We start from the raw sequence: 20486 nt of genomic DNA, 5'->3' as shown, positions 1-20486 counted from the left end.
GGATTCCAAAAAAGGTGGAGGACCATGGAGTCCAAAGCACAGGTGAAAAGATTGACTAGATGGTAGGAGTGTTTGTAATCTAGAAGATAAAGGAGAAGAAGCCAGACTGTATGCAGGCTTTGGTTTTCTCTGAAATTTGAGACCAGAGCAGATTAAAATGGATGTTTTAAAACAATTCTTAAGGAGAGTCAAGTGGCCAGAGGTACTGGAGAACTACAGAATGGTGACAGAACTTACAGTGAAATCTGCCTCTTGTGGTTTTATTTTTTTCCTCTCCCTAGTAACACCCTGATGCCTAGTACAGACAGAGAAAATAGAGATACGTGGGATTTTGCCAGGTAAGTCTGATAGAACAAAGGACAATAACTGAATAATTACTAAAGTTGAGTTGTTGGAAAATGGTCCTGTGGTATCTCTCCTGAATAGGTTAAGGATGTGAAGGCAACATACAGTTTTGTGAAGACAGCAGGGTCTGATGGCAGCTCTGATCTACTGGGAGTTGTTAAGCAAGTTGGGAAGGACAAAAAACCCTCGCCTGATCTGAGAGGAGCATTTATGGTGGTGTGGTACTGTCTAAGGAATGACCTTGCAGTGGCTAAGTGAGAGAAAGATCACTGGAGGCAAAAGCAAGGTCACAAAACCTAGAGATAGGTGGGTTTGATGGGTGGACATTATAATCATCCAGAGGCACAGTGGAGAGGAAAACTAAGTCAGGGGCCAACGTGCTCACAGAACGAAGGGGAGGGGCCAGGAGGTCAGCAGGAGGCTTCAGCAAGGAGGGGTGTGAACCTCAAAGGATCAGGCAGTAGAGACCACTGACCCAGGCCAGACTGCAAAAGGAGGACCTCAGCCTCTTGGAAAGGTTCAGACAGGTGTGGACAAGTGAAAAATTGATTAAGAATTGCTCTGTGTGTTGCCAGAGTCAATGTCCTTTACCAGGCGCTCAAGCAATGTTTGAGTTAATGAATGGACAGAAGGAAGAAATAATCTAGATTTTGAATTTCCTGGTTTTGGTAGCTTGCCACAACGTCCCTTTCACTGCCGCTAGTCCCAAGTGTTCCAACCTTTAAATACATTTCTTGAATTTTTGTTGTTTTTAATGTTTTAAGATTTACATTTTTAAAGAAACCATCTGAAGCATTCCGCACCAGTTAAAATCAGTCACCACTTATTCAGGTTCTTCCCACCTCATTTTAATTTTATTCAGCAGTCTCTCTAATTTATTCCCCCCAGAGACAACTCGATCTTAATTGCTTCACAGTTCTTCATTCCATTAAATTGTATTAAAATACTTATTGGTTCTTCCAGCAATGAGAAATACATTCTTGAATGGAATTTTAGAATCATTTGAATTAACAACTTTACCAAAATTTTAAATTTTAAACTAACATGAAAATGAGTCCTTGGTAATTAGGAATTTTCCTTGCATGCTGTCACATGGGCTGGTTGACCCCTCACCTCACTGGTATATAGAATTTTTGGTGACTTAATGGGTGTATTAACAAGGGACCGGAGGCTTTTACCACTCTTCAGGGCTTATGCTCTCTTGGTGAGTAGAGTAAGCTGCCAATTGCCTTTTCTACCAGTTTATAGCATAACCTCTGCAGAAAAATATCATTTTGGTTTACAGTGATCTGAATGAAGCAGGGCAAAGGCTAGTAGAGTTTTGCCACGAGAACGCACTGGTAATAGCAAACACCCTATTCCAACAACACAAGAGAAGACTCTACACATGGACATCACCAGATGGTCAACACCGAAATCAGATTGATTATATTCTTTGCAGCCAAAGATGGAGAAGCTCTGTACAGTCAGCAAAAACAAGACCAGGAGCAGACTGTGGCTCGGATCATGAACTGCTTATTGCCAAATTCAGGCTTAAATTGAAGAAAGTAGGGAAAACAACTAGACCATTCAGGTATGATCTAGATCAAATCCCTTATGAGTATACAGTGGAAGTGACAAATAGATTTAAGGGACTAGACCTGATAGAGTGCCTGATGAACTATGGACATAGGTTCGTGACATTGTACAGGAGACAGGGATCAAGAAAATCCCCATGGAAAAGAAATGCAAAAAAGCAAAATGGCTGTCTGAAGAAGCCTTACAGATAGCTGGGAAGAGAAGAGAAGTGAAAAGCAAAGGAGAAAAGGAAAGATATTCCCATCTGAATGAAGAGTTCCAAAGAATAGCAAGGAGAGATAAGAAAGCCTTCCTCAGCGATCAGTGCAAAGAAATAGAGGAAAACAACAGATGGGGAAAGACTAGAGATCTCTTCAAGAAAATTAGAGATACCAAAGGAACACTTCATGCAAAGATAGGCTCGATAAAAGACAGAAATGGTATGGACCTAACAGAAGCAGAAGATATTAAGAAGAGGTGGCAAGAGTACACAGAAGAACTGTACAAAAAAGATCTTCACGACCCAGACAATCACGATGGTGTGATCACTCACCTAGAGCCAGACATCCTGGAATGTGAAGTCAAGTGGGCCTTAGAAAGCATCACTACGAACAAAGCTAGTGGAGGTGATGGAATTCCAGTTGAGCTATTTCAAATCCTCAAAGGTGATGCTGTGAAAGTGCTGCACTCAATATGCCAGCAAATTTGGAAAACTCAGCAGTGGCCACAGGATTGGAAGAGGTCAGTCTTCGTTCCAATCCCAAAGAAAGGCAATGCCAAAGAATGCTCAAACTACCGCACAATTGCACTCATCTCACATGCTAGTAAAGTAATGCTCAAAATTCTCCAAGCCAGGCTTCAGCAATACATGAACCGTGAACTTCCAGATGTTCAAGCTGGTTTTAGAAAAGGCAGAGGAACCAGAGATCAAATTACCAATATCCGCTGGATCATTGAAAAAGCAAGAGAGTTCCAGAAAAACATCTATTTCTGCTTTATTGACTATGCCAAAGCCTTTGACTGTGTGGATCACAATAAACTGTGGAAAATACGGAAAGAGATGGGAATACCAGACCATCTGACCTGTCTCTTGAGAAACCTGTATGCAGTCAGGAAGCAACAGTTAGAACTGGACATGGAACAACAGACTGGTTCCAAATAGGAAAAGGAGTACATCAAGGCTGTATATTGTCACCCTGCTTATTTAACTTATATGCAGAGTACATCATGAGAAACGCTGGGCTGGAAGAAACACAAGCTGGAATCAAGATTGCTGGGAGAAATATCAATAACCTCAGATATGCGGATGACACCACCCTTATGGCAGAAAAAGAGACTCTTGATGAAGGTGAAAGAGGAGAGTGAAAAAGTTGGCCTAAAGCTCAACGTTCAGAAAACTAAGATCATGGCATCTGGTCCCATCACTTCATGGGAAATAGATGGGGAAAAAGAGGAAACAGTGTCAGCCTTTATTTTTGGGGGCTCCAAAATCACTGCTGATGGTGATTGCAGCCATGAAATTAAAAGACGCTTACTCCTTGGAAGGAAGGTTATGGCCTACCTAGATAGCATATTTAAAAGCAGAGACATTACTTTGCCAACAAAAGTACGTCTAGTCAAGGCTATGGTTTTTCCAGTGGTCACGTATGGATGTGAGAGTTGGACGGTGAAGAAAGCTGAGCGCTGAAGAATTGATGCTTTTGAACTGTGGTGTTGGAGAAGACTCTTGAGAGTCTCTTGGACTGCAAGGGGATCCAATCAATCCATCCTAAAAGAGATCAATCCTGGGTGTTCATTGGAAGGTCTGATGTTGAAGCTGAAACTCCAATCTTTGGCCACCTCATGCAAAGTGTTGACTCATTGGAAAAGACCCTAATGCTGGGTAGAATTGGGGGCGGAAGGAGAAGAGGATGACAGAGGATGAGATGGTTGGATGGCATAACCGACTTGATGGACATGGGTTTGGGTGGACTCCCCGAGTTGGTGATGGACAGAGAGGCCTGGCGTGCTGCAATTCATGGGGTCGCAAAGAGTCGGACACGACTGAGCGACTCAACTGAACTGATACATGTTCACCCCAGAAAAAAAAAAGCATCTTTCTTTGGTTGACAACAAAATATAATTAAACATATTGTTATCCTGAGGGCTTCCCTCATAGCTCATTCGGTAAAGAAATCTGCAATGTAGGAGACCGGGATTCGATTCCTGGGTTGGGAAGATCCCCTGGAGAAGGAAATGGCAACCCATTCCAGTATTGTTGCCTGGAGAATCCCATGGACAGCAGAGCCTGTTAGGTTACAGTCTGGGGTTGCAAGAGTCAGACACGACTTAGCGACTAAACCACCACCACCACTGTTATCCGATTTGCTTTTTTTTTTTTAATTCTGTAATTACCTTCTGAGCTGTTACTTCTTTCAGTTAAACTAGGGAAGATGTTCTGTAGTTTTTACCCACATGGATCAGCTGTTGTACTGAGGTGCTGTCCTGAGGGACTGACTACAGGTTTAATTCATTTAGGCTCAATAAAGGACAGAAATGGTATGGTCCTAACAGAAGCAGAAGATATTAAGAAGAGGTGGCAAGAGTACACAGAAGAACTGTACAAAAAAGATCTTCATGACCCAGATAATCACGATGGTGTAATCACTCACCTAGAGCCAGACATCCAGGAATGCAAAGTCAAGTGGGCCTTAGGAAGCATCACTATGAACAAAGCTACTGGAGGTGATAGAATTCCAGTTGAGCTATTTCAAATCCTAAAAGATGATGCTGTGAAAGTGCTTCACTCAATATGTCAGCAAATTTGGAAAACTCAGCAGTGGGCACAGGACTGGAAAAGGTCAGTTTTCATTCCAATCCCAAAGAAAAGCAATGCCAAAGAATGCTCAAACTACCGCACAATTGCACTCATCTCACATGCTAGCAAAGTAATGCTCAAAATTCTCCAAGCCAGGCTTCAGCAATACATGAACTGTGAACTTCTAGATGTTCAAGCTGGTTTTAGAAAAGGCAGAGGAATCAGAGATCAAATTGCCAACATCTGCTGAATCATCGAAAAAGCAAGAGTTTCAGAAAAACATCTATTTCTGCTTTACTGACTATGCCAAAGCCTTTGACTATGTGGATCACAATAAACTGGAAAATTCTGAAGGAGATGGGAATACCAGACCACCTGACCTGCCTCTTAAGAAACTTGTATGTAGGTCAGGAAGCAACAGTTAGAACTGGACATGGAACAACAGACTGGTTCCAAATAAGAAAAGGAGTATGTCAAGGCTATATATTGTCACCCTGCTTATTTAACTTACATGCAGAGTACATCATGAGAAATGCTGGGCTGGAGGAAGCACAAGTTGGAATCAAGATTGCCAGGAGAAATATCAATAACCTCAGATATGCAGATGACACCACCCTTACGGCAGAAAGTGAAGAAGAACTTAAGAGCCTCTTGATGAAAGTGAAAGAGGAGAGTGAAAAAGTTGGCTTAAAGCTCAACATTCAGAAAACTAAGATCATGGCATCCAGTCCCATCACTTAATGGCAAATAGATGAGGAAACAGTGGCTGACTTTATTTTTCTGGGCTCCAAAATCATTGCAGATGGTGATTGCAGCCATGAAATTACAAGACGCTTACTCCTTGGAAGGAAAGTTATGACCAACCTAGACAGCATATTAAAAAGCAGAGACATTACTTTGTCAACAAAGGTCCATCTAGTCAAGGCTATGGTTTTTCCAGTAGTCATGTATGTGAGAGTTGGACTATAAAGACAGCTGAGCACCAATGAATTGATGCTTTTGAACTGTGGTGTTGGAGAAGACTCTTGAGAGTCCCTTGGACTGCAAGGAGATCCAACCAGTCCATCCTAAAGAAAATCAGTCCTGAATATTCATTGGAGTCAGTGTGGAACTCCAATACTTTGGCCACCGCATGCGAAAAGCTGACTCATTTGAAAAGACCCTGATGCTGGGAAAGATTGAGGGCAGGAGGAGAAGGAGATGACAGAGGATGAGATAGTTGGATGGCATCACCAACTCAATAGACATGGGTTTGGGTAAACTCCGAGAGTTTGTGATAGACAGGGAGGCCTGTCGTGCTGCGGTTCATGGGGTTGCAAAAAGTCGGACACAACTGAGCGACTTAACTGAACTGAATAGCCTAAGGATTTCTACCAGATCTCTGAGCCTGGAGGAAAAAAAAACGCTTATCTTCAACCTCTCCCTTTCTATTCCTTTCTCCTCAGCCAATAAATAAACATGTTCCTGTTTCTCCCATCCTTTCAGAAAAAAAGGAACTCCCTTAATAAGAGCAGCACCTATCTCCCTCTCCCGTTCACAACCAGACGCTACATTTCCTCTCCATTTACCGCCTCACTTCTTCTTCATCTCCCATCTGGTTCCCATCCCTCATTAAACAAAACAGAGGCCTCTTGATTGTCAAACAAATATGTTTAGTTATCTCATCTGGGGATCTCTCCTATATTTGCCACTGTTAATAATTCATTCCTTGAAACTGCTTCATCTTGTATGTTGTAATACCTTGGGTTCCTTCTCTGTCTGGGGCTCTTCACACATTTACCTTTTAAGTGTGGCCACATATCACACCATTTCCCTACTTCTTTCCTTGCTTATGCTGCCTCTGGCTTACTCATTTTAGGTGCTAGGTGATAATGCCCCCCAAGAATCAGGCAACGATTCTGTCATCTGTCATTCTCACCCATGCCATGTGCCCTCCCTCTGGCTTCCACAGGTACTGCGTGTATTTCTAAAACAGCTCTTAAGATGGATAACTTTTTCAAAGTATGCTCATATATTAATGTCTTTTTTTGGAAAATCCTTAACAGTGAATTCATGAAGTAAAATGTTTCATCAAAGTAAAGGTTAAAAAACTTAACATGTAAAGAGGATAAATTATTGGCCTACGATTTCCTTGTATGTACTTAAGTAGTTCATAACCTTCCTTGGATCTTGGACCCCTGAGAATGTACTCAGAGCTATGGACCTTCTTCAGAGAAAAATTCTTATTTGCAAATAGAACAGTCTACATATAACTTAAAAGGGGGTTGCTACACACACTCCACACTGACTCCTAATTACAAGCAGACCTCAAAGACCCTGCAGGTTCCGTCCTAGACCACCTCAAAATAAACATCACAATAAACTGAGTCACATGAAGTTTTGGCTTTCCCAGTGCCTATAAAAGTTAGGTTCACACTATACTATCATCAGTTAAGTATGCAATAGCATGTCTAAAAAGACAAGGTATATACCTTAATTTTAAATATTTTTAATAAATTCTAAGCATCATCAACCATGCAGGGTTGCCACAAATCTTTAATTTGTCAAATAAATAAAGTGAAGTAAAATGAGGCCACCTGTAACTGCAGGGCAGAGATTAAGGGTTCAGTTCAGTTCAGTCGCTCAGTCGTGTCCGACTCTTTGCGATCCCATGAATCGCAGCACGCCAGGCCTCTCTGTCCATCACCAATTCCCGGAGTTTACCCAAACCCATGTCCATCGAGTCGGTGATGCCATCCAACCATCTCATCCTGTGTCATCCCCTTCTCCTCCTGCCCCCAATCCTTCCCAGCATTAGGGTCTTTTCCAATGAGAACTCTTCGCATGAGGTGGCCAAAGTATTGGAGTTTCAGCTTCAGCATCAGTCCTTCCAATGAACACCCAGGACTGATGTCCTTTAGGATGGACTGGTTGGATCTCCTTGCAGTCCAAGGGACTCTCAAGAGTCTTCTCCAACACCACAGTTCAAAAGCATCAATTCTTCGGCGCTCAGCTTTCTTCACCGTCCAACTCTCACATCCATACATGACTACTGGAAAAACATAGCCTTGACTAGATGGACCTTTGTTGGCAAAGTAATGTCTCTGCTTTTAAATATGCTATCTAGGTTGGTCATAACGTTCCTTCCAAGGAGTAAGCGTGTTTTAATTTCATGGCTGCAGTCACCATCAGCAGTGATTCTGGAGCCCATAAAAATAAAGTCTGACACTGTTTCCACTGTTTCCCCATCTATTTCTCATGAAGTGATGGGACCAGATGCCATGATCTTAGTTTTCACTCTACCAAATGCCCCTCCTTCTTTATTTGCGCTTCTAGTTGTACTGTTAAAATTTTTAAGATCTTAATCACCGTAAATTGTTCTTAAAACAAAGAGTAATTAAATACAATTTTAATTCAGTTCTCAATGGTTCTACAGACTTCATTGATCCAGATCCCAAAATTGGTGGCTATTTTAAATGCCCTTTTTACAGATGGAGAAGCAGAATCATCTGTGTAAACAAATAACACCAAAATTTTGACAAATGCTCTCAGTATTTTTATAACTAGATGATTCTGTTCCCAGAAATGTAACAGACTAGGTAATTCTGACCACCTTCCCACTGAAAACAACAAAAATGATCAGGTAACTCTTTTTTTTTTTTTTTGGTATTGAACTAACAGGACAATAAGAAATTACTAGGTCAAAATCCAAGTGAAAAGGAGACCGGAAATAGAGATCAAGCCCTGAAGGTACCTTTGTCCTTGGGTATCTATCAAGCCTGTGGACTATGAGCTTCAGTTTGTAGGGCCTGACAGGACATTTGAATAGACATCAAAGACACTCTACAAAGCAGGCCCTGCAAAGAGCTACTTCAGGATGATGAGCTAGCAGTAAACCAACCCCCACACCAAGAGGTCCCTGCAAGAAAAACTGCTTTAGCTCTAGGCAGACCGAGTTTAAAAAAAAAACCTCTAAGAAAGTGTCACTACAAGCTAGCCCATGCACCTAGTTGCAATCCAAATTCATACCCCTACGTGTTACAGAAACTTCAAGCTGTAAATTTAGATTAAATTGGACTGGTAGAATTCTCTAAATGCCTGACAATGCAAATTCTCTTCTGAAAGGATCCAGTTTCATCCTAAGCCTCAAAGAATTCCCAAAATAATGTTCTAAGAAACACGAGCAACGCACAAAGAAATCACACAAGGAAACAGGACACCATGAATGAGAGTGACAGGAAAAGAATCCAGAAGTTTTGGATATGGAAAGTATGAGCTATTATAAAACATGCATGTTTTCTGTAATGAAATTGCTTGAAAATAGCTGTATGGAATAGTAAAGTTTTTTAATGACCTAACAAACTTGAAAAAGAGATTAACAGAATTTGTTTAAATAAAAAATACAGATCCTGAAATTATCAGATTAGACGGCCGCAGAGGGAACCAAAGGGAAGACAGAAGAAAGAAGACAGAAGGAATTATTCAGAATGCAGCACAAAACAAATGGACAAAATCAGAAAGAAGCAACGTGAAAGAGGGAAAGGGCCTAACATATCTAATCAGAGCTATAAAAGAAAAAAAAATGGGGTAGAAGCTATATTTCAAGAAATTAGGGTTCAGGATTTATCTGAACTGATAAGAAGCAACAAGTGAAAGGTGAAAGAAGCTCAATGAATCCCAGGCAAGACAAATTTTAAAAAGCCACACCACAGACATGTTATAGTGAAACTGCAAATAGCACAGCAAGTGTCTTAAAAAGAAAAAAATAAATAAAAGCAGCCAGAGGAAAAAGGATTGTGGGAATTCCCCAGCGATCCAGTGGTTACAACTCTGTGCTACCTCTGCCAAAGGCCCAGGTTGAATCCCTGGTCAGGGAACTAAGATCCTGGCAAGCCAAGCTTCATGGCCAAAAACAAAAAAATGTTTTCTAAGGACAGAGACCAACAACTGGACTCTGAGCAGTGGAAGCCAAGAGACAACACAATGACCTAAAAGGAAATAATTGCCAACCTGGAACCCTACTCCCACAAAAAAATATTTTTTCGAGAATGAAAATAAAGACATTTTCAGATCACCTACCACTGAAAGATTGCCATTAGCATACCCTCACTAAAGAAAATTCTAGGAGATAAAAGAATGAAGAGCAATAGAAGTAGTAAATACATATGGGGCAACTAAACAAAATTGATTATATGAAAAAACAATGATAATGTCTAACAAATTTAAATTGAACAATATTTAAAGTCTACAGATATAGCCTAACTCAGGAGCAAGGTAAATGGAATTCAAAGTGTTCTAAGGCACTTGAATTGTCAGAATGAGGTTAAACTTACTGACAGTTTTTAGACTTCGGTTAAATATGTTTGTTGAATTAATAGGAATAGGAACAAGGTATGTTACTTTCAAACAGGAAAAGATTAAAATGTTTCAAAAGTTGGCCAAAAATGAGAGAAAAGGAAACAAAAACAAGCAGGGCAAACAGAAAAATAATGGAATTGTATGCTACATACATTCAATATATGTAACATGTATGTCAATAATACATAAATATCCTACACACACATACAGTGAAAAAAATTTTTTTAATTCAAATATTTGCTACTTAGAAGAGACATGTCTAAAATATGCCAAAAGGATGAAAATATTTTTGAAATGAACAATTTACTGAAAATAATTGCTGCTATTTCCCTTTAAATCAGAGGACTTGTTTGCTGGGGATTTCTGAACAAGGCAGGCTGAAACTACACATTGCATCACTGGTTCCCACGGGGTGCCAACAAAGTGTGGCACTCACAAGCAACAGAGCTTCCAGTTCTGGGCTCAGAGCTTTATTTACCAAGCTTTCGGGATAGTATGTGCCTCTGGCAAACAGCCATCTCCCCTCAGATAATGCTGATGCCCAAGAAGCCACATTTAGGATTGTCAGGGGACACTTCACTGCAGGAAAAAATGCATCTGAGAAATCGTGCCTCCTGTTCTTTTTTTTCCTGAACCTTTTAGCTTCCAGTTCTTGTATTTTTCACCTCCACATTCTGTGTCTTTAAGCCAGGTTTACATGCATTCCCTTTTGTATCAGTAGGTGGAGTAGGAAAAGGATAGAGTGCGAATTACCTGTGGGGCTTTTCTAAAACATAGTGATACACTTATTCCTGAACATATGATACGTTCTTAGATATGACAGCAAAAGGGGTCTGTGTAGTTGGGATAGACCACTAGAGAATTCATAAACACCCATTATCTCTGGTTGAGAATCACTGTTCTATATAAATCACTACTCAAATACTGATGTGGAATTTTACTCCTAAGTGCTTTATAAACCTTATCACCTCCATCCTAAAACTTCACCAGCAGTGCCCTCCCTTCTGCTTAGAGAACAAGGCACCGTGCAAGATGGCCAAGAATGGTTCCATGAGGTTTATACAACTTGTCACCACCTAGCCTGCCTGAGGAAAGAAAGGTCACAGTATTTTTCCTACAGGGAAGAATGAGGGGAATGACTTAGCTCTGGGAAAAGGACACATTTTGAACTATTTCTAGGCTCTGCAAATCTAGTAACATGTCAAAACATGCCCTTTCAGAAACAAATGGGACCTAATCAAACTTACAAGCCTTTGCACAGCAATGGAAACAGTAAACAAAACAACAAGACATCCTATGGAAAGGGAGAAAATATTTTCAAATGATGTGACCAAAAAGGGCTTAATTTCCAAAAAATATACAAGCAGCTCACACAACAACAAAAAACCAAACATCTCAATCAAACAATGGACAGAAGACCTAAGTAGACCTTTCTCCAAAGAAGACGTACAGATGGCCAATAGACACATGAAAATATGCTCGTCGTTGTTAATTATTAGAGAAGTGAAAATCAAAACAACAATGAGGACTTCCCTGGTGGTCCTGTGGTTAGGACCCTGAGATCCTACTGCAGGGACCACAGGTTTGATCCCTGGATGGGGAACAAAGATCCTTCATGTTGCATGTTGTCAAATAAAAAAGACAATGAGGTACCCCCTCACACCAGTCAGAATAGCCATCATTAAAAGTCTACAAATAATAAAATGCTGGAGAGGATGTGGAGAAAAGGGAACCCTGCTACACTGTTGGTGACAAGGCAAGTTGGTGAAGCTACAGTGCAAAACAGTATGGAGGTTCTTTAAGAAAGTAAAAAGAGAGTTACCGTGTGATCCAGCAATCCCACTGCTGGGCATATATCTGGACAAAACTCTAATTCAAAAAGATACATGTACCCCAGTGTTCATAGCCACACTGTTTACAACAGCCAAGACATGAAAACAACCTAAATGTCTATCAGTAGATGACTGGATAAAGAAGATGATGTTTGTGTGTGTATATATATATAAATACATACATATGTACACACAGTGGATATTACTCAGTTATAAAAAAGACTGAAAGAATGCCATTTGTAGTAACATGGATGGACCTAGAGATGACCATACTAAGTGAAATAAATCAGACCAAGAAAGAGAAATACCACTTATATGTGGAACCTAAAAATATGATACAAATGAACTAATTTACAGAACAGAAGCAGACTCACAGACATAGGAAGCAAACTTATTGTTACCAAAGGGTAAAGAGGGGAGGGGAGGGAAAAATTAGGAGCTTGGGATTAGCAGATATGAACTATTACATATAAAACAGATAAACAAGATCCTGCTGTATAGCACCAGGAACTATACTCAGTATCTTGTAATAAACCATAACAGAAGAGAATCTGAAAAAGGATACATATATATAAAACAAACACTTTGCTGTACACCTGAAACTAACAACAGTGTAAATTAACTATACTTCAAATTTAAAAAAAATTTCCTCTTCTCTTCACATGTGATAACCTGGAAAAAAAATAAACCTTGAAGGAGCCTTCTAGCAACAATTTCCATGTCCAAAAAAGTTCTGAGTCTGTATGTTTCTGTGTTATCTATGATCTTCATCAGGGGCAAGTATTATTGTTATCAAGAAATAACAACAAGCATTTGTAATAAACAGAATTACAAGTGCTGACCTCATCAGCCAAGACCATGGGGTACCCAGGACTCTTTTGGAAATGAGTTTTCCCAAATGTTGGAGGAGGGTGAGACGAGCTTTCTGCTATCATGGGTCACTAGCCCATTGAAAAAACTGAAGATCACAAAACTCAAAAGCAATTTAATTTAGCATTGTGTACATATGTATACGTGTGTGTGTACGCACAGAGAGGAAGAAACACGTCACTCCTCTCCCTCTCAGCTAGTTTTGAAACTAGGAACAGAAAACAAAATAATATATATACCACTAACAGTTGAAAAACTATCTCAATCCCATGTTATATTCAGGGACACGTTAAATTTTAATAGGTAAAAAATAGAACTCATTGGATAAAACTACTACTTTGGCGGGCCTTCATCTGTTTCTGCACCAGATGCTGTGCTCTGTGAGCGCTGGAACAAGGCCTGACCTTTTAGCTGCACAGGCCCCAGGGCCTCGCCCCTGGAAGACAGTCCCCAGGTACCTGCTGAGCAAATGGCACTTCCTAATCCTATTCACAATGCTCACTTCTCCCTCCCACCACCCCTCACCATCCTGCCTTATCTCATCCTCCACCTGCCTCTTCTTTCCCTGCCCCCAGGTCCTTATTACCTGGAGCCAAATACCAGTGCTTATCAACTGGTCAACCATTCAAGTAGCCCTCATTCACCTGCTGCTTGTGGGGAACTCCAGACTAGAACTTCCATCTGCTTTAAGCAAAAAATGGTCAAATTAGACTGTTCTCCAACAGAACTCCAAACTACTACAAGTGGTACAAAGACCTCCTCAAGAATTCACAGGTCAGAAGGCCTGAACTCCCAGGGCACTCAGAACTCCCTAAACAAAATATCTGATTCTCCAGACTATAATTTTTACTTGTTTGTTTCTACATTTTGACCACAATCTTTAGTAAGAAATACATTTCACACACTACATACATATGTTACCGAAACCCTTACTTGGTGCCGTCTTCTTACACTGCTGCATCTGTTCTGTTTGGGTCTATTCTAGTCTACTGTTTTGGGAATGCTGGTTCTAGGCCACAAAATTGGATGTCTTGAACCACTAGTGGTCATGATCTGCAGTTAGAAACCACTGGCCTAAACTGACCCAGTACAGCAGCACCTACCCTGGTCTTATACTCACAAGACCATAGCTCTCCAGGAAGCCCCACATCATGCTGCTCCCGAGCCACACTCAGGAATAGCCTATGGCTCACACTCCAACCATAACCAGATAAGCTTCAGGAATGTGGTGAGTAAACAGACTTTCTCCCTGTGCTACTTCCCACATAAATCAAAAAATGAACAATTATGCTTGCTAACTCTGTGCTGGGCATGCTAGGTACTTTGCATGAGTGGCCTTCCTTAATCCCCTCAACAGCTCTCTGTGGCAGGCATCATCCCCACTTTGGAGCCGAAAACAGCTGATGAAAACAAACAGAAAGTAACAAGCTAGTGAGGAACAGAGTCAGACCTCCAGCCAGGGCTGTGTGACTCCACAGGCCACCATGCTCATCTTCCCGGCTGCACGGCATCAGCCATAAGAAAAAGTCTTTCCTTCTTTTCCTTACCCCTGTGCCTGTCCACAATGCAGCATCTCATGCCAGATCCAGCCTTCTGTCACTTCCTCCAAGGAAGCCACTGTTTGCCAAACTCTAGATATACAACAGGCATTTTATTTTCCACAGGGTTCTACAGTACCTGGTCATTGTGTGTGCAGTGTGTGGAGTATGGGTGTGTGTGAATGTGTGTGTGTCTATTGCTCTTCTGCTGTCCAAACCACACACAGGCTTTCTGTAAAGAGGCGCCTGCAGGCCTCAGAGCTGTACATCAGGCTCCACGATTCTCTTTTCCTGGTGCCTCATCTGACCCAGCTACTTGAGAATGACGAGCTAGAGCATTTCCAGCTATTTTTAGTTCCTTCTGACGCTGACCTAGGCTCTTCACTGAGGAGCCAGCAGGAGCCGGGAAGGGCTGTATCAGCGTCATCAAAACAACTTCTCGGGCAGCTGACTACCTGCAGCACTGGGACAAGGGGTGAAAATAAATCCTATGTGCAGAGCTTTCCAAGTGGGGAAGGAAAGAGCAGGCAATCCAGGATGTCCACCAGCAGTCCAGACTGCCACTGAGCCAGCTCAGGCTGTGGGCAACAAGAGAGCAAAGACCATAAAGAAGGAGGAAGTAGGGGCACCCTAACAAATCTACAACCAGCCAACCCCCAAAAGCAAAAAACCATGAAAAGAGCCAGAGGTGGGCTCTCTACCCTGACCACCTCTTTGAGCTTTCCTCAAAGGTCTTCCAGTGTACATGGTACCCTGGGAAACTGCGAACAACCTGCCTGGACTATGCACTTGGAGAAGTATCCCACACTCACACACCAGTAAACGGGACTCAGTCTGCTAGACACAGACTGACTCCTTTGGTTAGAAAATGTCCTTCTTTAGACTGGAATACTCAAAGCCATCTACCTGCCTAGGTGACAATTCACATATCCTGATCCAATGTCACTTTGAAAAACTTTCTAGATCTACTGCTTTAAGAATACACAGAGAGTATAGGTATACAGAGATATGTGGAATATATATGTGAACATGTAGACTATTCAGAAGGAGAGAGATTATACTTGACACTTTTACTCCAAGAGACCCACATTAGTAGTGATAATAAGCACTTTAGAGAAAAACGTCCTTTCCTTATGAATGGACACATTTGCTCAAAGAACTCCAGCCCAAAAGAATAAATCAGGCCTTTTTGAATCATTTGAACTGGTGTTTTCCTCTTGATTTAGGTAGACTAAAAAGAACTAGTTCCTCAGCCTTTCTGTTTTTCAGAGTACTATGCGAAAGATAACAGCATTCTTCAGTATTTTTCTAAATACTTCATTTGTGAGTTTCTCTACCTTTTATTTCTACTTTTGATTTATGTTGTTCTTCCATACCTTCTATCATTTTCTTATTTCATTTTAGCTTGTTTTAAATTTAGGTTATGGCTTTCATCCTGTTTGTGAGCATGTCCTTCTTGTGTGCTTTCCTCATCAGAAGGAATGTTATTCTTCTGTTCCTATTTTTTCTTATAAGAACCTTGTACGACCATGAACCACAGTCTTTTCCTGTTGCTCTACTTAAGTAAAATGAATTTTCCTTTTATTTTTGCAAAGGGTAGATGCCAATAATTTTTTTAACCTCATATCTCTAGAGTTAATTTTGTTTTATAGTAACAAATATATGGCCTTAATACTTTCTAAAAATATGTACCAATTTGCCCTCATTTTTCTGCATTCCCTCTTTCCTTTGTCCCTATTTTCCTTTTTCTACTCAGTTTTGATCCTACTTCCAGTACTTTTTCCTCATAGTAGTACTAAGAAGGCTTAGCAAAAGAAAAAAAACATGCATCAGTGATTCATGTTGCCCATAAAGCCTAATATATTTACTTTAGAAAACAATTTGCCACCTCTTCTCTAGGGCAGCTTTTTCTCTGGAGGGTTCCTTCATATTCTATATAGTCGAGGTGATGCTGTCAATCATGGTGCACCATCACAGCAATGAGATGGGACCCGAGCAGGTGGTAATATACGTATTCTTTCCTAGAGGTAAATGGAGACATTAGAAGAGAGCTTTCTATCAAAGTGCTTAGCTATGGGTGTGCTCTATTAGGATATCTGCCTAAGGTTTGTGACTCTCAGGCTGCCTGTGGACATTGCTCTTAGCCACATGGAGTAAGCCTACGTACAATGAGAGAAAAGGAGGCTCATATTGTGAAGGAAGCTGGGGTGGCTAACAGACCCTCTAAATCAAGCTGACACAGCTGCATGTCTGGACTTTCCAGTTTCATGAGCCAATAAATTCACTTTTCTGCTCGAGCTCATTTGAGGTAGATTCTGATATCGCAACCTAAAAAGCCGCAGAATAACACAGTTGCATACATGAAGACACATGTATTAATACATGGATATTTAAAGGATTTTTCTCAAATTACTCCCTACTCTGTTTTTCTTGGGGTTTTTGTTTGTTGTTTTTAGCTAAGAAGAGGATTAAAGGCAAAAGACATAAGAGCTAACAATGAATGAAAGAGAAATAAATTACTTTGGGAACAGTAGAAGTCCTTAGCTAAGAGTTTGTAAATTAGCGTCAATGCTTTAAAAGTATGCTTATGGTTTTTTTTTTTTTTTTATTAAATAAATTTATTTATTTTAGTTGGGGGCTAATTACTTTACAATATTGTAGTAGTTTTTGCCATACATTGACACGAATCAGCCATGGGTTTACATGTGTTCCCATCCTGAAAAGTATGCTTATGGTTTATAACTAAAACGAAGGGAAGTAATTGGGTTAGTGAGAACAACTAACACCACAAGGGCCAGTGCTGACAGAGTTTAAAAATGTAAAAGACTATTTTGTAAAATGGAGCTTATCAGAATCATCAGTGGAGTTTTTTGTTTTTTCATTGTTTTTTTTTTTTAAAAAAAAAAAACACATTTGAAAGGCTATAGCAAAGACCTACTGTGGTAGCCCTGATACACAGAAAAATTTGAGAACGACTGCTCTAATATAGTCACCTTAATTTTTTAAGAATTGTGTGTATTTTATATTTTGCTGATCTTAGGGCTTTTCTAAAGGATAAAAGTTCAAATTTATTTCTGTCATCTCTAAACATACAGTCATATCACCACGAGGTAGTTTCACCAATGCTACATAACAAGCTTTCAGTTGATCACACATAGTAGTAATGAAGATTTGGGTAAATTTGTTAGATTTTTTTTATACCAAGGTCAGATCCCACACAAAAATTAACAATCACTAGGGTATCAGAAAGCCACAGAGCTTTCTTACGATCACAGACTCGTAAAGAAGATTTATGATACTAGCAGAGCAGTAGTCTATCTTGAATAAGAGACTGAACAAAAATCTGACCAGATAAATAATTTAGGCCTGGCTTTAATTAGCTTCTGATGCGATTCTCTGGATACTGAAATCATTTACGTGTAAGCATGACAGATGCCAAGCCCTCAGGCTCTTGAAAGCAACCGCTCTTCAGCCTTTATTAGAGTGGCTGAGAAGACCACTAAATGCACTCTTAGATACTAGAGTGGTAACAGAAGCCCAGGATGGCTACAAACTCACCTGCAAACCCCAAGGATGAAACAACACTCGGCAGTTCCATGGTACCGTCAGTGCTACCAAGTGGGGGCCTCTGGGTCAAGTCCACGATGGAGGACCCCTTCTGTTCTACTGGTAAGCGCACTGCAGTCTGTCCACAGAGCGCTTGTTCTCCTTCATGCCAGAAGAGAGATGTGTGAGGGCCAGCTAGGTAGAAACAAACCGCTATAATTTTTTGTGATTTTTTTTTTTAATATATAAAATGACTCTTTTCTGTACCTTTTCTCTTCAAGTCTCTGAAATCAAAGAGAGCTAGTTCTTGATATGGATGGAGGGGTGGGTCAAAAGGATGTCAGTCATCCTGTGTTGTGCTTCATCTGTTCCAAAACAGTGAATGCACTTCTCCCTGGTTTGATCTTCTAAGAACTCAACTTGGCCATTTCCCAGGCATCTCAACAAGCTGCCCAATAATCAGAACTTGGGCCACAGGTTGGTAGTAATTCTTTGAATAATTCTTTCCCACACATCCTGTCCCCAGCCGCTTCCTAGAAGCTCAGGGTGACTTGCAACCAAGAGTTTTTCCATTTATTTCCGTTGTTGATCCTGTCTAGAAAAAGAACTCCTGCCAAGCCCTTAGTAGTAGCAGCAGTAGTTATTAGCAAAAAAAAAAAAAAAAAAAGACAAATACTATCACCTTTGATTTCATAACAATCCTGTAAGGGGAGGCCAGTACTATGATCTTCACTCTGTGGATTAAAAGATAGATGCAGAAAAGTGAAGCTAGAGAGAAGAGAGCAGAGCCTTGAAATTCCAGTTTTTTTTAACTATAACTCAGGTCAAGGGTGTGGATCCTCATGTTCAAAGAAGTTACATCACCTACTCAAGTCATCTCAACTAATTAGACATAGATCCTGAAACTGAATGGTTAAATAACGAGGAGAACCAGAGAAAACTGCCTCTCATATGTGAAGAGGAATCTGAACCTGAGAGGCTGGTGTTGCTTCCAAGGGCTTCCCATGGGAGATGCAATGGCTTTGCTCTGTCACACTCCAGCCAGCTTACTGCTGACAGAACGGAGAAATGGATTTTCAATTGACATAAGAAAGCAGTATCTAATATGCCTCAGAAGGAGAGATGCTTATGCAGAGCCTAAAAATGTAGGCCGTTCAAGGAGACCCAAGCCACCTGTGGACTTGAAAACATCTCAAGACTCCTCTAGTCCCAAGGTTTCTACAGGTCCCTGGAAAAGTGGGGAGGAAGAAGAAGCTCTGAAAGCAGAAGTCATGATTCAGTGAAGATGACAGCTGCATTTTTACTCTGGATAGTGAACCAGAGAATAAAGGACAGATTTCCCTTTATTTTCTGAAGATGAAGGAGAAGATGAAGATGAAGGAGAATAGAGAATAGAGTGAGAATTAATACAACTGAAACTGGAGACACAAAAGAAAGGGAGAAGCAAGCTAGCAGGGAGGAGAAGGAAAAAAAGGAACATGCAGTTTTTATTTCCTCAGAGGGAACCCTTTGAAAGGACACTGCATATCAGCTGATATGCAGCTGATAAACTCAATATTAGCTGATAAACTCAACTTCAAGTATTCCATGGAAGAGAAAGGTATCACCTAATTGAAAAAATTTAAAAACCTATTTTTAGTCCATTTCTTCATCCCTTCCATACAGAAATATTTAACCATGCATTGCGACTGCTGTTATGGGCTGGCTGAATTGTGTTCTCCAAAAAAGATACATTGAAATCCTAACTCCTAGAATGTCAGAATGTGACCTTACTTGGAAATGGGTCTTTACAGTAATCAAGTTAAAATGAGATCATCGGGGTGGGCCTAATCAAATATGACTAGTGTCTTTATAAAAAGGGAAATGTGGACACAGAGACAGACAGACACAGGGAGAATGCCACGTGAGCGTGAACGCAGAGAAGACAAGGAACACCAAGAACTGAGGCCAGCAGCAGCTCAGAGAGAGGTGTGGGACAGGTTCCCCTCCAAAGCCCTCAGGAGGCACCAACCCTGCTGACCCTTTGATCTTTGACATCTAGCCTCTGGAACTATGAAGCAATAAATTTCCATTGTCTAAGCTGCCCAGTCCATGGCACTTTGTTACCGTCTCTCTAGCAAACTAACAGAACTGGCTCTTCTGAGTTTCACCTCTCCAAAATACACACTTTTTGGTAAAGGCGTGGAATGCTCTGAATTGTGACACTCGAAAGCAAGTTAGAGCAGGAACTCACTGAGTACAACTCTTGATTCACAACAAGAAAACCAAAATCCAGGAGGAGTGAGCAACTTGCCCGTGTTTTCACAGTGGCAGAGCCATGACTGAAGCCCAGGCACCCTGACTTCAGGACCACACCTCTGTCCACCAAGACCTGATTGTACCAAAACTGCAAAGATAGTTGTTGAATACTGGTTGCATGCACCTGAAGTATGACAACACCTTAAGCTGGAGATAGTTATGTTTTGCTGGCATGGCAATTGGGAGAGAGGGCCCATTTTACTCCCTGGGGAAATTGACCACACTGACCAAGGAAGCCACTACTGGGAGGCCTAGAAGCATCTGCTCTCGGCAGGTACACTGCATCACTGGTCCTTCCCCAGATGGTCAATCCACTGAACTGGGAGGCTGGAAAGAATTCTACATTAGCTCAGATGCCAAGAAAGA

The 20486-nt window shown here is 40.9% G+C and overlaps 1 protein-coding gene across 9 annotated transcripts in view; it reads left to right on the top strand.

Moving 5' to 3' along the window:
- The window catches only part of NAMPT (nicotinamide phosphoribosyltransferase), a 74086-nt gene that overhangs the window by 42068 nt on the left and 11532 nt on the right, over nt 1-20486 (top strand). For 5 of the 9 annotated variants that reach the window (XM_081535922.1, XM_081535920.1, XM_081535930.1 and 2 more), the window contains one exon: nt 282-338. In XM_081535922.1, coding sequence (XP_081392048.1) covers nt 282-284 — 3 coding nt within the window. In that variant the 3' untranslated portion in view covers nt 285-338. Of the gene's footprint in view, nt 1-281; nt 339-426; nt 1088-1630; nt 2144-20486 lie in introns of those variants that run through there. The other 4 variants (XM_081535923.1, XM_081535928.1, XM_081535924.1 and 1 more) reach the window with 2 other exon arrangements.

This window comes from Giraffa tippelskirchi, chromosome 10, assembly GCF_054371585.1.
Source record: "Giraffa tippelskirchi isolate mGirTip1 chromosome 10, T2T-mGirTip1v1.2.pri, whole genome shotgun sequence".
NCBI classification, from domain to species: domain Eukaryota; kingdom Metazoa; phylum Chordata; class Mammalia; order Artiodactyla; family Giraffidae; genus Giraffa; species Giraffa tippelskirchi.
This window is presented reverse-complemented; position numbering and strand designations above follow the sequence as displayed.